This window comes from Rhinoderma darwinii, chromosome 1 (assembly GCF_050947455.1).
Source record: "Rhinoderma darwinii isolate aRhiDar2 chromosome 1, aRhiDar2.hap1, whole genome shotgun sequence".
Taxonomy (NCBI): Eukaryota; Metazoa; Chordata; class Amphibia; order Anura; family Rhinodermatidae; genus Rhinoderma; species Rhinoderma darwinii.
This window is the reverse complement of record NC_134687.1, coordinates 222,629,233-222,645,083: the sequence shown is the minus strand read 5'-3', so window position 1 is coordinate 222,645,083 and position 15,851 is coordinate 222,629,233. Positions and strand designations below refer to the sequence as shown.

General features: G+C 42.3%; 1 protein-coding gene across 1 annotated transcript in view; it reads right to left on the bottom strand.

The window, feature by feature from the left end:
- Positions 1-9,055: 9,055 nt before the first annotated feature.
- SARAF (store-operated calcium entry associated regulatory factor) overlaps positions 9,056-15,851 on the bottom strand; it is a 23,095-nt gene continuing 16,299 nt past the window's right edge. The window contains exons 5-6 of the mRNA XM_075861821.1: positions 12,760-12,881; positions 9,056-9,159 (exon numbers count right to left, since the gene is read on the bottom strand). Coding sequence (XP_075717936.1) covers positions 9,134-9,159; positions 12,760-12,881 — 148 coding nt within the window. The 3' untranslated portion in view covers positions 9,056-9,133. The remainder of the gene's footprint in view (positions 9,160-12,759; positions 12,882-15,851) is intronic.

Sequence of the window (15,851 nt, the reverse complement as noted above, 5' to 3'; positions counted from 1 at the left end):
TTTTTTTTTCTATGAAACTATGTCTTATGGGGATATAATTATATACAATTTACTCCAGCACTTTTTATATTATTACTGGCATATGAAACACCTGTCTTAATAAATATTTGCTTGTGAGAATGTAAAACTACGTTCATATGTAGAATAATTTTTGCGGATGTTGCAGTTCCCGAACATCGGGGGAAGCAGGTACGAGAACAAATAGCTCTCCAATGATAAGTAGAATGGGCAGGTACGAATGATATCGGTTCTCTGTAAATACAGCCAAGCGACGCAGAGCACTGACTCATGGAAGGTCTGGTTTTGACAACCACTAGCTTATAACAGCACAGCAATGGTTGTTTCTCCTGGGAAGAGATTGAGGTTTATTAGCTTAATATCCATAGAAAACAAGCATTACAAAGCCTTACTTTGTGGGGGGTGGTTATATAGGTTGAAAAAAGATCCAAGAAATTCAACCTTTCTCAATCAATTACACGTCCTTCAGTGCTAGATTAGTTATAACCTTCAATGTCATTAATCAGGAATAAAACATCTAGTTCTTTTTTTTAAATGCTGACATAGTATCTGTCATATCTATCTTTTTGAGGTAGGGCATTCTATAGTTTGACTACTCAACTGTAAAGAACCCTTTCCTATATTGATGTCTGAAACACACAAAGAATGTCTCCTTTACATTGAATGTTCTAGTTCTTTACATTGACCCCACATATACACTCCTCAACATTGAAATTGCAACACCAAGGGCAAGCCGTAAGGTTATGCAAATCGAGGAAGTAGCAGGTGTCGCTAAGATCTGCAAATGATCACATTTTCAAGCACCTAACCCCAATCTGTGGCATGTGCGAGGGGCATAAAAGCCAGATTGAAAACAACGTTTTTTAGTCACATGAAACCTCAAAAATTGGATCAAGTGGTGTGGGATGATTTTGCGATGCCTCCTGTTTGTCGATGTGCCAGTTATCATCACTTGTCGCAAACTGAGAGGGACAGAATCCTTGAACTGAGAGACCTCGGTTTATCACTCCGGCAGATCGCTATGTGCCTTAGCCAAGATATCAGCACTGTTCAACATTGCGTGTCCTGGAGGTTGGGAGAACAATGAACGGGAATGACAGCAAGAGGTGCATGGAGGCGAACCTCTGTATAGATGGATCGTCTGATTGGAAGAATGGCGCGTAGTGATCCATTCTGTACCGCAAGTGAAATTGGACATCATATCCTAAGCCTAGGGCGGTAACCAGTGTTGACACAATCAGAAGGCGTTTGCACGACATTGGGCTAAAAGCCAGATGTCTAGCTACAGGTGTTCCATTGACCACACGCCACCGCTCTCAAAGGCTGTCATGGTGCACAGCAAGACTGGAATGGAGGTCTATCCTCTTCAGCAATGAGTCCCGCTTTTGTCTCGATTGCAATGATAGCCTGAGATCGGTCCAAGTGGGCAACGCCATGAAGAGGCCTTCACACCAGTCCTACTCTCGGGATTATGGTGTGGGGTGGCATAATGTACGGTAGCCGGACCCCTGTAGTCTTTATTTCAGGGACACTAACAGCTCGGCGTTACATTGAGCACATCTGGGACGTCATTGGTTGACAATTGCAAAAGGAGCTGCCGGCAGCCAATCTTGATGATTTGCGTGCCCAAGTACATTCTGGGTGGCATAACATTCCTCAGACAACCATTAATAACCTCATTGATAGCATGCCAAGGAGAGTAAGTGGGTGTATTTCTGCGCGTGGCGCTCATACGCGATACTGAATAAATTATGATGCTTGGAATATTTTGTTTCCATTTTTTTTACTATTTGCATATTATTAACATGTCTATCGATCCTGTGATTTCCACAATTCCAAAACTTTTCCATATTGGTGTTGCAATCTCATAGCTGAACAAGCCCAATTTTTATAGCCTTTCATTACAAGGGTATGTTCACATGCAGTGTTTCCAGGCGTATTTCGGGGTGTTTACACCTCAAAAAACGCCTGAAAACACGGAAGCTGAACGCCTACAAACATCTTCCCATTAAAATCAATTGGAAACACAGCATTTAGTTCATACAGGGTGTCTTTTTACGCCGCTGTTTTAAAAAACGGAGCGTAAAAAGAAGTAGCATGTCACTTCTTGAGGCGTTTTTTGAAGCTGATTTTCCATTGAACACTATGAAAAACACCTGAAAAGAAGCCTCAAAAGAAGCTCCAAATTCATTTTTAGCTTAAAAAACGTCTGAACATACGGACCTGTTTTCCCTTTAAAACAGCTCCGTATTTTCAGACGTTTTTGAGTTTGTGTGTGAACATACCCTAAGAGACACCTCCCATCCTTGCTGTAATTACTGGAGGAGTGGTGGGGCTGGGGAAGGCTTGCTGCAACTAATGGAACAGGGTGGTTGGTTTGGGAGAAAACTACAAAATAAAAAGGTCTTTTGGCTGTCGATTAGCTGTCACCGCCAAGGAATCTGCTGGCCGATCCCCATTTCCCTTGTAGTATCAATATGAATGACTCAGTAATACATGCCCTTCCCCCTCCAAGTCCTCTAGAGCAAGAAAGAAGGAGTGCTCCTTCTAAGACATTATTCACTTGCCCAAATAGTGTATCTAATTGCTCTGATGGGAAAACCCCTTAAGGGTATGTTCACACGGCCAAATTTCAGACGTATACGAGGCGTAATATGCCTCGTTTTACGTCTGAAAATATGGCTACAATACGTCGGCAAACATCTGCCCATTCATTTGAATGGGTTTGCCGACGTACTGTGCAGACGACCTGTTATTTACGCGTCGTCGTTTGACAGCTGTCAAACGACGACCCGTAAAAATACAGCCTCGTCAAAAGAAGTGCAGGACACTTCTTTGGACGTTTTTGGAGCTGTTTTCTCATAGACTCCAATGAAAACAGCTCCAAAAACGGACGTAAAAAACGCTGCGAAAACGGCGTGAAAACGCCGCGAAAAAATGCGAGTTGGTAAAAAAAACGTCTGAAAAGCAGGGTCTGTTTTCCCTTGAAAACAGCTCTGGATTTTCAGACGTTTTTGTTGACTACGTGTGAACATACCCTTAGGCTGGGTTCACACAACCTATTTTCAGACGTAAACGAGGCGTATTATGCCTCGTTTTACGTCTCAAAAAAGGGCTACAATACGTCGGCAAACATCTGCCCATTCATTTGAATGGGTTTGCCGACGTACTGTGCAGACGACCTGTAATTTACGCGTCGTCGTTTGACAGCTGTCAAACGACGACGCGTAGATGGACTGCCTCGGCAAAGAAGTGCAGGGCACTTCTTTGCCACGTAATTTGAGCTGTTCTTCATTGAACTCAATGAAGCACAGCTCAAGATTTACGAGCGTCTCAGACGGCTCGAAAAATGCGAGGAGCATTTACGTGTGAAACGAGGCAGCTGTTAACAGTCTGTCTTTTCACACGTAAATGCCTCTCGTGTGAACATACCCTTAAAAGGATCATCCTATCACAGAAATCTCTTTAGGATAAGTCTCTTACACAAGAACGCTCCTGACCACTCACAGTGCAGGGAACTGCAACACTGCTCTATTCAAGTGAAACAGATCTGTGGCCCCTGCCATCTCAGGATTGGTGGGGGTCCCAGACGTTCAGAAAGGAATATCCTAGCAATATGCCATTACTTTCTGAATGTTAAAACCTCTTTAAGGCTTCGTTCACATCTTCGTCAGGGCTCCGTTCTGACGTTCCGTCGGAAAGGAGCCCTGACTGACACATGAATACCGTAGTCGACTACGCTATTCATCCCGTCAAAACTACGGAACCCTTGCACAACAGAGACAAAAAAAACATTGGCACCGGATCCGTCACCATTGAAATCAACGGTAATGGAAACCTTTGGTTTCCGTTTGTGTCAGTCAGGGCTCCGTTCCGATGGAACGGAGCCCTGACGCAGATGTGAATATAGCCTAATGCAAGTCAAAAGTAATCTGTGTGTTGTCTTTGTTAGAGCTAAATAGCAGGTGTGTATTGTGTGTAAATTATACCATCAATGTTACCATTTATTTAGTACAGCTTTATTTTTTTTGTTGCAGAACATCATAAAATTTTAATCTTACTCCACATAACATGCCTTAAATGTAAGAATTAAAAAAAAAATCTAAATACACTTGTCCAAATATCACAATCAGCATCATAGTAACAACATTTGTGTACCTTAGGCCGGGCTCTCACGGGTCAGATACGCAGCGTAAAAAATTACGCAGCGTGTCCAACCTGGAACCCAGAGTACATTCCGTCCGAAAAATCGCGGTCGGGTTTCCGCTGCTGAAAGTTGAAGTAAAAAATGCTGATACTTACCTAGGCCGTTATGGTAAAGTGTCCCTCCTATGCAGTCCGGTCCGGCCTCCCTGGATGACGCTGCAGCAGTCACATGGGATGCAACGTAATCCCAGGAGGCCGGACGAAGAAACACAGACTTCTGGGCAAGTATGTTTTTTTTCTTTTTCCGTAGTTGCGTTATTTGCGGCGTAATCTCTGTGAATACACCGCAAAACTTGGCTTTCTGTTGCAGGATTTGAATGCAATGGTGAAAACCCGCAACGAAAAATCAACTAAAACGTAGCATAAATTGACATGTTGCGGATTAAAATTCTGCACGACAGATCAATTTATTAATGTTTACTCTGTGGTTTTTTTCCACATTTTCTAAATCTCATCCACTTTACTGCTACTGTAAATGCTGCGGAATCTCCGCACAGAATTCTGCAGTGTTTACACTATGTGGGAACCCGGCCTTAGTAGTCACTGGTCCCTCACCAGATACAGTATTTATAGTGCAAGTTCTATACAAGAGTTCCAGGGAAAATAAAAAGGACAGCATGTATTTCTTGTTATGTTTATTCTCCCCACACACGATAATACCTCCTTTTACTGACCTAAGAGCGACTCCATCATGCGAATAGAAACTTGCTTATGGACAGCAACAGATAGTATTGTTATACACAGGTCAACATCACTTTATAGAAGGGTCTTAAGAAACAGAAATATACATTCAGTTGATGGTGTTTTTTGGATGTGTTGTTTTTGTAAATCCTTGGTTACGATTCTGCACTGCAATGGCGGGATGGTAAAGCTATGGCGTTTGTCCCACTACAAGCTCCGTAGCCTACCTGGGGTATGTGTTTGTCCCAGGCAGCCACGAAGGTCAGCGTACCAGCAGGGGTTGGTCGTGGAAGAGGGAGAAGGGCGGTCCCTTTTTGGGTGGTGAAAGTCAAGGCAGACAGCTTAGAAACCAAGGGAGGTGTGCAGCTGGGAGCAGAACGCCTCAGCTCCAGGAAGGCAGGCTGTCCTTTGCTGTACAGGGTGGTGCATGACACATTTCACCAAAGCAATGAAGCGTGTGTGATTGTTTATTTATTGTGAGTGCCTGGAGTTTAGGAAGCGCACCCATTATAGGTGTGATGAAAGAGGCTCTGTCACCACATTATAAGTGCCCTATCTCCTATATAAGGAGATCGGCGCTATAATGTAGGTGACAGTAATGCTTTTTATTTAGAAAAACTATCTATTTTAAACCACTTTGAGCGATTTTTAGCTTCATGCTAATGAGTTTCTTAATGCCCAAGTGGGCGTTGTACAGAGGAGTGTATGACGCTGACCAATCAGCGTCATGCACTTCTCTCCATTCATTTACACTGCACTAGCGATATAGCTATATCGTTATGTGCAGCTTCATATACACACACACACACACTAACATTACTGCAGTGTCCTGATAATGAATATACATCACTACCAGCCAGGACGTGGTTTATTCAGAATCCTCACACTTCTGAATCTTTTCTGTGAGATTCCAGCAAGGCAAATGTAATCTCGTTTGAAATGACAGGTTACATCGTAATCTCACGAGATTACGTTTGCCTTGCTGTAAATCTCACAGAGACGCTACAGACGTGTCAGGATTCTGAATAAACATCACGTCCAGGCTGGTAGTGATGTATATTCATTATCAGGGCACTGCAGTAACGTTAGTGTATGTAGCTGCACATAACAATATAACTATATCGCTAGTGCAGTGTAAATGAATGGAGAGAAGTGCATGATGCTGATTGGTCAGCGTCATACACTCCTCTGTACAACGCCCACTTGGTCTAAAGTAAAAACACGCCCACTTGGGCATTAAGAAACTCATTAGTATAAAGCTAAAAATCGCTCATAAAGTGGAAAAAATAGATAGTTTTTCTAAATAAAAAGCATTACTGTCACCTACATTATAGCGCCCATCTCCTTATATAGGAGATAGGGCACTTATAATGTGGTGACAGAGTCTCTTTAAAAGTGGCTGTAATGGTACAATACAAATTACTCTAAACTTTGAAGGGAGTATTCCATAAAGACAACCCCTTTTCAAATTAATCTATGTAAACCTTTAAAAGGCATTTTTATTTTTTTTAAATAAAAAGGTCAGTGTGTTTTTTGGAACTTTCAAATTAATTTTTATTAAAAATAATTTTTTCTTTTTAAGATATAGCTGCTCTGTATTCTCTATACAGAACAGCTGTATTGTTCGCTGAATCCTGTACCTGTCAGGTCAGCAGGACTGACGGACTCAGTGAAAGCGGGTACTGTGTGTCTGACACGCAGGATGCACCTGTAATCTAAGATGTGATCGATTACAGGTGGATCCTGCGTGTCTCTTTCACTGAACCCGTCAATCCCACGGACCTGACGGGTACAGGATTCAGCGACTACAGCTGCTCTATAGAGAGTACTGTATCTCAAAAAGTAAATATTAATTTAAAAGTTGCACAAAACACATTGAAAAAGGCCCCCTGCACACGGCCATAGCCCCGGTCCGCGATTACAGCTACAGCCGGCCATGGACAGTCACCCGCATTTGCAGCCCGTGCCCCCTTCAAAAGTATGGGAGCACGGGCCGTAAAAAAAATAAAATAGGACATGTCCTATTTTTTGGCTGATGCTTTCTACGGTCCGAACACCTTCCCGTAAATATACGGTAAGGTGCCTGTGGGCAGTAGAAATTAATGTGTCCGTTGTAAGAGACTCTTTATGTTTACGTCTCTCCTTCCTGGCTCATAAGGAGGGTACTAAGCTGTCTATGACATACGTCACCCAACACCGGTCACCACCCCTCCGTTGTTTCGATTCTGACACAGAATCCATAATAACATAATTTGACCGTGGCAGCCAATACCAGGTTGGCAAGGGTCCGGAGCAGAATTTTCCAAGGTAAGTATATCACTAAGTTTATTATTTTTCAATATGGTGAACCTGCAGGGTTTTTTGTTTTTTTTTAGCCCTGTAACAAAAATTACGCATTGTGGAGTGGAGCACCCTTTTAAAACTAAGAAGAAAAAAAAAAACCACGACACCTGGCCCACATTTATAAATGTATTTGCGCCTTTTTTTGGCACACTTACACCCACGAATTTAACTGCAGTTTAGTATCTCAAGTCAGGAATTATTAGGCTAGGGCTATAGGTTGCACGGCCAAAGATCACTGGGTGCCTCACATGTAATTAAAGTCATTGTGACAACATCCCAACCCAACAGTCACAAGAAATCCGACCCTGCTAAATTCTTGTGGCTGCTGGGTCGCGGTAACCCATGGGTCGAAATGCAACCACCTTGGCTTTAACTAAGAGCGATGCCCACAGGAGCACTCAGGGATCTTTGGCCATCCGACCTGCTTAGCCCTGATCTTAAGCATAGCAAATGTATATATTACTTTTATAAAAGTAATTTACTTTTAAAGTGTAAGGATATTCAAACATATTTCAATCTCAAAAATTAGCAAAATCTTGGTAATAATATGAACAAGATCTGATTTGTTAGGAGATATCCCCGCATACCACAGAACGAAAAAAAGACATATAATAGTAAAATGATCATTACGTGGGCCTAAGATTCATAAATCTGAAGGTTTTTCAGGAATATGCGTTAGACATCATAAGAACTCCAGCCACTTCACTGCAGGTTGGGCAGAAATGCACAATTTCTGTCTAGATGTCCAATAGTGGGTAGGAAGGCAGCAGGAAGTTGTACATAAAACAGGCTCTGTCACCAGATTATTAATGCCCTATCTTCTACATAATGTGATCGGCGCTGTAATGTAGGTAACAGCAGTGTTTTTTTATTTAGAAAAACTATCTATTTTCACCAAGTTATGACCTATTTTAGATTATGCTAATGACTTTCTTAATAGACAACTGGGCGTGTTTTTACTTTTGACCAAGTGTGTGTTGTGGAGGGGAGTTCATGACGCTGACCAATCAGTGACAAATCAGAGTCATACACTTCTCTCCATTCATGTAATCAGCACATAGTGACCCTGTGTTTTTCACTATGTGCTGTCACTTACACCCACATTAACGTTACTGAAGTGTCTTGACAATGAATGGACATCACCTCCAGCCAGGACGGGATGTCTATTCACAATCCCGACACTTCGGTAACGTTTGTGTGGGATTTACAGCACAGCAAGCGTAATCTCGCTGTAATTGACAGCACAGCGTGATCTCGATGTGCTGTGTGAGTAAGTCACACACAAATTTGACCGAATTGTCGAGATTGTAAATAGACATCCCGTTCTGATTGGACGGATGTTTATTTACTGTCAACACACTTCAGTAAAGTTAATGTGTGAGTAAGTGACTGTACATAGTGAACAACGCAGGATCACTATGTGCAGAGTAAATGAATGGGGAGAAGTGTATGACCCTGATTGGTCAGCGGCATACACTTCTCTTCACAACGCCCACTTGGTCAAAAGTAAAAACACGCCCAGTTGGGCATTAAGAAAGTCATTAGCATAAAGCTAAAATAGGTCATAACTTGGTGAAAATGATTGTTTTTCTAAATAAAAAAACACTGCTGTAATCTACGTTACGGCGCCGATCACATTATGTACAAGATATGGCACTTATGTGGTGACAGAGCCTTTTTAAACTGTGTTCTCATCTATTTCACAGTACGGAAAAAAAACACAAAAAAAAAAACCTACACACACATGAAATGCTGTCATTAAAATCACCCATCACACATTGCTACAAAACACCCCCTCTACAAAGAGTAAATGTTTCTAATCCACAGGTTTATTATAGTCTTGATACCATTCTTCTTCAGAAACATGTGGAGATTATTTGCCTATTTATCTTCTTTTTGTACCTCCGAAACCTAAAAACAGAAAAGAAAATGGTTTAAAAACGTTACTATACCGAAGGAAGGTTAGTTTTATTGCTCATGCTCTAACAGCTGCCTGTGCATTTTACAGCCATGATGTTCAGGATACGGTGTCCGCTATAACACAATCCAACAGCAGAGTCAGTGGTTGGCGGGTTAGCCGATTGATGAAGTGACATGTAATGACACGTGGCATGTAGCAGCCGCTCTGGAAAATGCTCATGCAGCGGAAACACTCACTGTTCTATTCACTTCAGAAAGCAGAACCGAATTATTGAAAACCGCCAAAAACAAGTACACTGCGATCCTATTTCAGGATACAGATTATGCAAATACAGTGGCCACTAGAGTACATAGCTTAAGAAAAGCAATAGCACGTTTGGTAAGTGAATGGTATAAATAAATAATATTATTATTTTTTAAATTTTTATTAATATAGAAACATCTTTCCCCATAAAGTTGGCACATTAAAAAAAAAACAAAAAAAAAACTTTGTACAGCTAGAGCAACACCAAGACAACGTCAAGTGGTAAAAAAAAATATTATATACATAAAGTTTCTGTCTTTCTGGTCTAAATTGGTTGCGTCTTTAACCCCTTCCCACATACATGTACGTCGAGGGAAAGGTCCCCTTGCCACATTCTGGCGTGCCTGTACGTGATCGTGCACAGCTTCTGTGCCTGAATAATCTTCGCGGGAGGTCTGTGGTGACTGACCGATAACGGCTATACCGGATGGTTAACCCTTAAATGCTGCAGCCAATAATAACCGTGGCTTTTAGGTGGTTTGACAAAGGAAGGGGGCTCCCTCTGTAACCCCACGATAGTTAGCCACCAATTGGCTGCCATAGCAACTTGTGGCCTAACAAAGGCCCCCAGTCCTGCCATGGCGATATGCCTATTAGGCTACAAAATAAAGTAAAAAAGTTACACATATTTGGTATCGCCACGTTCGTAACTACCCCAAATATAAACGTATTACATCATTTAACCCGCACGGTGAACGCCGTAAAAAATAAAATAAAAAACCATGCAAAAATTTCTGTTTTCTTTGAATCCAGCCTTAAAAAAAAGGTGATAAAATGTGATCAAAAAGTCGCATCTACTCCAAAATGGTACCGATAAAAACTACAAGTTGTCCCGCAAAAAAAAAGCACTCCTACAATTGCATCGGCGAAAAAATAAAAACATTACAGCTCTTCAGGATATGGAGACACAAAAACAAATAATTTTGAAAAAAAAAAAAAAAGGGGTTTTCACTGTGTAAAACATACAAAGACTATACAAATTTGGTATTGTTGCAATCGCAACAACCCACTGAATAAAGTTAGTGTTATTTATACCACATGGTAAACGGCGTAAATGTAGGATGCAAAAAAGTGTGGCGAAATTGCTAGTTTTTTTCTATTCCCCCCAAAAAAAAAAACAAACAATAAATTCTATGTACCCCAAAATAGTGCTGTTAAAAATGACAACTTGTCCCACAAAAAACAAGACCTTATACAGCTATGTCGACGCAAAAATAAAAAAATGTGTATAGCCCTTTGAATGAGACGATGGAAAAACGTAAAAAATGGCTTGGTCATTAAGGTCTAAAATAGGGCGGTCGTTAAGGGGTTAAGAAAACCACACACAATGCATATTTTTATATATTGCTGTGCCATAGAAACTAGCAATCAAAGTCAACGGCTGCAGTCCGCCACTTATTAATCCATTTGCTATAACTGCCAGAGAAATGCATTTACTTAAAACTCGGATAGCCCCCCCCCCCCCCCAACATATTTCACTAAACCCTGAAGATACATGAGTAGCGAAACATGGTGGTGATAGTGTGGGGGGGGGGGGGTGCTTGCCAAATTTAAAGTGAAATTCTATGGCAGTTATAGCAAATAGATTAATTAATAAGTGGCAGACTGAAGCCGCTGACTTAAGAGAAGTTCACACAGAGTTTTTTTGCAGGCAGAAAATTCTGCCTCAAAATTCAGTTTGTAATCTTGAGGCAGATTTTGATCTGCCTGCACGCCGTTTACCGAGCGCCACAGGCAAAAACACATCGAAATACGCTTTCTCTGCCGTCGGAGACGTAAACGCCTGAAAATAGGGCATGTCGCTTCTTTTTCCGCTCGCGGGAAAAAAACCGCCTCCGATTGAAATCAATGGGAGGCATTTTCGGACGTTTTCCGACGCGGTTAACTGGTAACCATTTTGCTGCAATCTTTTGATAGCATAGCAAAACCCAGGAAATTTAGGTGTTTTTCACTTCCTCTGCCAATTTGCATTGTTCTTTTGATATTTGTGTGGTTCGTTCTTTGGTTATTTAACCCCTTAAAGGGGTTTTCCCATGAGAGACATTTATGACATATCCACAGGATACGTCATAAATGTCAGACGCGGGTTCCAGAGGTGGGACCCGCATCTATCTCTAGAATGAGGCCCCCTAAACCCCGTTCTAGCCTTATGTGAAAATAAATAAATAAAAAAAGAGAGGGGAAATGGGGGTTTTAACGTTATTTTTTTCAAACTTTATTTTTTATTCTTTCCTCACACACATTCTATTAATCCCCCTAGGGGACTTGAACAAGCGATAGTTAGATCGCTGGTTCAATACACTGCAATACTAATTTTTACAGGCTTCCACAGGCAGGGCTTAACAGAGTGAAGGCAGACCGGGGGGCCTTCATTAGGCCCCTGGGCTGCCATGACAACCATCGGCACTCCACTATCACATTGTGGGGAGGGGGCCGCCCCCTCTTTATAACACCTCAAATGCTGCGGTCGCAATTGACCGCAGAATTTGAGTTGTTAAACGGCCAGGAACAACGCGATCGCGGTTCCTGGCCGTTAGTGCCGGGTGTCAGCGGACACCCGAAGCAGATGAGCGGGCTCAGCATGTGAGCCCGCTCCCTACTTCTCCCCCTGCATCATGACGTTCATTTACATCGTGGTGCTTGAAGGGTTTAATAAAGAAAATATTTTAACTGGAACACCTTTACACAATAAGATAGTTGGGAAAAACAAAAAAGGCATTTTACCACTAGGAAATTCAATATTATATTTATTCCCGGTTGCCTGCCAACTACCAGGGTCTTCAAACGTGTCAGTTATAGAAATAAAGGGTAACACGTTATTTATGCTGCACAGTGAAAGCACTAATTTAAAAACGCAAAAAAACAATGCCGGAATAGCGTTTTTTTAATTCTCCCCCCCCCCCCAAAAGTGAATATATTTTATGTACCCAAAATTGTGCCTTTTAAAATTAAAACTCGTCCCGCAAACAACGGAAAAATGGAGATAAAAGTTCTGGCTTTTGGAATGCAACAATGAAAAAAAATATAGAAATAATGCTTGCTCATTAAGGTCAACATGGGCCTGGTTGTTGATGGGTTAATGATTTAGTGGCATTGTCTGAAATTACCAAATTAGCAATTTAATAAATCTGCTTTACATGTGCATTACCCCAGGTGCCTATTTCAAGGACAAGGCCTTGGAGAGGGATGCAGGATTTGCTTATCAACGCTGATCCACGGATAGGGAATGGGGTGGCCACATTAAATAAAATATACTTGGCTCAATAGTTAAATAATCATAATCTTACCTGATGCTGTTCTCACACCAGAGCTGTGGAATGGCTGAGCGCCTCCATGAACAGGTCCAGAATAGGACGGTCCACTCCATGTGTTGTGATAAGGTGTATATGGGGAATGATGTGTCCTAGTCCTAAGTAAACAAAGAGAAAAATAATTATAAAGCTACATACAGAACTCACAATACATGTATTCTCATCATAGCTATTGGACCTGGCTGTGGTAGTAATCACATTTTTGCTGGAAAACTCCTTTCAAATCAATTGAAAGGGGGTTCTCATTACTGAGATCATTGGTAGGAGAGCCACTGATCGCCGCAGGTCCGGTTCTTAAAACAGTTGCCATTGGCGGTCCACGTCGATGTACACTCCTCAACATTAAAATTGCAACACCAAGAAGGAAAAACTTTGGAATTGTGGAAATCACAAGATTGAGACGAGTTAATGATATGCAAAGGATAAAACAATGGAAATAAAATATTCCAAACATCTTAATTTATTCAGTATCGAGTATGAGCACCACGCACTGAAATACACGCACTTACTCTCCTTGGCATGCTATCAATGAGGTAATTATTGGTTGTTTGAGGAATGTTATGCCACGCTAAATGCACTTGGGCACGCAAATCCTAGAGATTGGCTGCTGGCAGCTCCCTTTGCTGACCAATGACGCTCCAGATGTGCTCGATGGAAGACATGTCCGAAGACGCTGCAGGCCATGGTAGCACAATTAGGCCACGCAAGCTGCTCACAGTAGCACGAACATGTGGCCTGGCATTGTCCTGTTGAAAAATGGCTTCTGGGACACTTTGGAGAAATGGCCGTACCACTGGTTCCACGTGTACCTGAAACGAAGACTAGAGGGGTCTGGCTACCATACATTATGCCACCCCATACGATAATCCCGGGAGTAGGACCGATGTGACGTTCTCTTGTGAAGGCCTCTACACGGCATTGCCCACGTGGTCTCCAGACCAATCTCCGGCTATCATTGCTTGCGAGACAAAAGCAGGAACTTGTCACTGAAGAGGCTAGACCTCCATTCCAGCCTCCACTGCCATCTTTCTGTGCACCATGATAGCCTTTGAGAGCGGTGACGTGTGGTCAATGGAACACCTGTGGCTGGACGTCTGTCTCGTAACCTAATGTTGTGCAAACGCCTTCTGATGGTTTGTGTCAACACTGGTGGTCACCCTAGGCTTGGGATGCAACATCCAATTCACTTGCAGTACAGAATGGATCACTACGTGCCATTCTTCCAATCTGATGATCTGTCCGTGCAGAGGTTCGCCTCCGCACACCTCTTGCGGTCAGTCTTATTCGTTCAGGTTGTTGTTCTCCCAACCTCTTGGACACACCACGTTGAACAGTGCTGACATCTTTGCCTAAGCGCGTAACAATCTGCCGGAGTGATAAACCAAGGTCTCAGTTCAAGGATTTTGTCCCTCTCAGTCTACGACAAGTGGTGATAACTAGCACATCGACAAACAGGAGGCATCGCACAATCATCCCACACCACTTAATCCGATTTTGGAGTTTGCATGTGGCCAAAAAACTTTGCTTTCAATCAGGCTTTTATGCCCCTCCCACATGCCGCAGATTTGATAATTTGCAGATTTTAGCGACACCTGCTACTTTCTCGATTTGCATAACTTTATGGCTTGCCCTTCTTGGTGTTGCAATTTCAATGTTGAGGAGTGTATGTAATAAATGGAAAACTCGAATCCACCACTGCCTGTTAGCGACTACCCACTCCGGCTCATAGATTGGAGGTCCCTGCCCTACCATTCACTATGTATCGCTGGACGCGAGGCTGTGACATCATCATGCCAGTCTGCGCCATGCCGCACAGACCAGAGAGGGATCTCCTCCACTCATCATTGAAACTGGGTTCAGTATGTATATTATTATTTTTATCAGGCACTATTAGGGGCAGCTGTGTGGGGCATTATACAGCAGGGGGGGGGGCTATAGGGGCATTATACTGCGTGGAAGTCAGTTATAGGGGCATTATACTATGTAGAGGGCAGTTATGGGGGAATTCTACTGTGTGGTGGCAGCTAGGACGAGCATTATACTCTGGAGGGCAGATTTAGGGGGCATTATACTGTGTGGAGGCAATTATAGGCCATTATTCTGTCTAGGGAGCATTATAGGGGCAATAAACTGTGTGGGGGCAGTGTTAGGGGGTATATTATATACTGTAGTATACAGCAGGCTCAGGGGATAAATATTAATTCAATAGCGTAGCATGCAAATAGGGGGTGTGACATGCATAAAGGGGTGTGGCCTAAATCATCATTATCAAGGTTACATGTTCAATTAATCGGCATTTTAATTTAGGTCACAATTGCCCAGCCCTACACGCTGCCAACATGATGAAAATGTATAGGGACGAGTGATCAGAGTAACGAGCCCTCATCCCTATACGTATGCAATCATTGCTCCGTGCGACAGAAGCAAACGAGCGCCGATCAAAGAGCTGCAGATTTTCAGGGTGGTGTTGCCAACAGAAGATCTGCAGCAGATTACAGTACCAACCATGTTGAGAAGATTTGTACAAATGTCACCCATATGCTGATGAACATTTTCCGCACAGAAATCTGGGCGTGCTGGAGATTATCGAATCCGCAGTATGCTCATTCTGTTCTGGATGTTAACTGCGGATTTCACCCTTTTAATGTAAAAGGGGTGAAATTCAAACATAACATGTGGATTTTCTGCAGAAACTCTCCAACAAATCCAGTACATATGTGGGTATCCTTATAGTCCTACATCCTAAAGATGTAAGAACAGCAGATATTTTGTGCACAAGTCAGCATGTCTGAACATACCCTTTACCAGGGATAACCTGCCAAGCACTTAACCCCTTAAGGACGCAGCCTTGTTTTGGCCTTAAGGCTCAGAGCCCATTTTTCAAATCGAACATATTTCACTTTATGTGGTAATAACGTCGGAATGCTTAAACCTACCCAAGCGATTCTGAGATTGTTTTCTCGTGACACATTGGGCTTCATGTTCGTGGTAAAATTTTGTCAATATATTCAGTGTTTATTGGTGAAAAAATTGCAAAATTTAGAGAAAATGTTGAAAAAATAGCATTT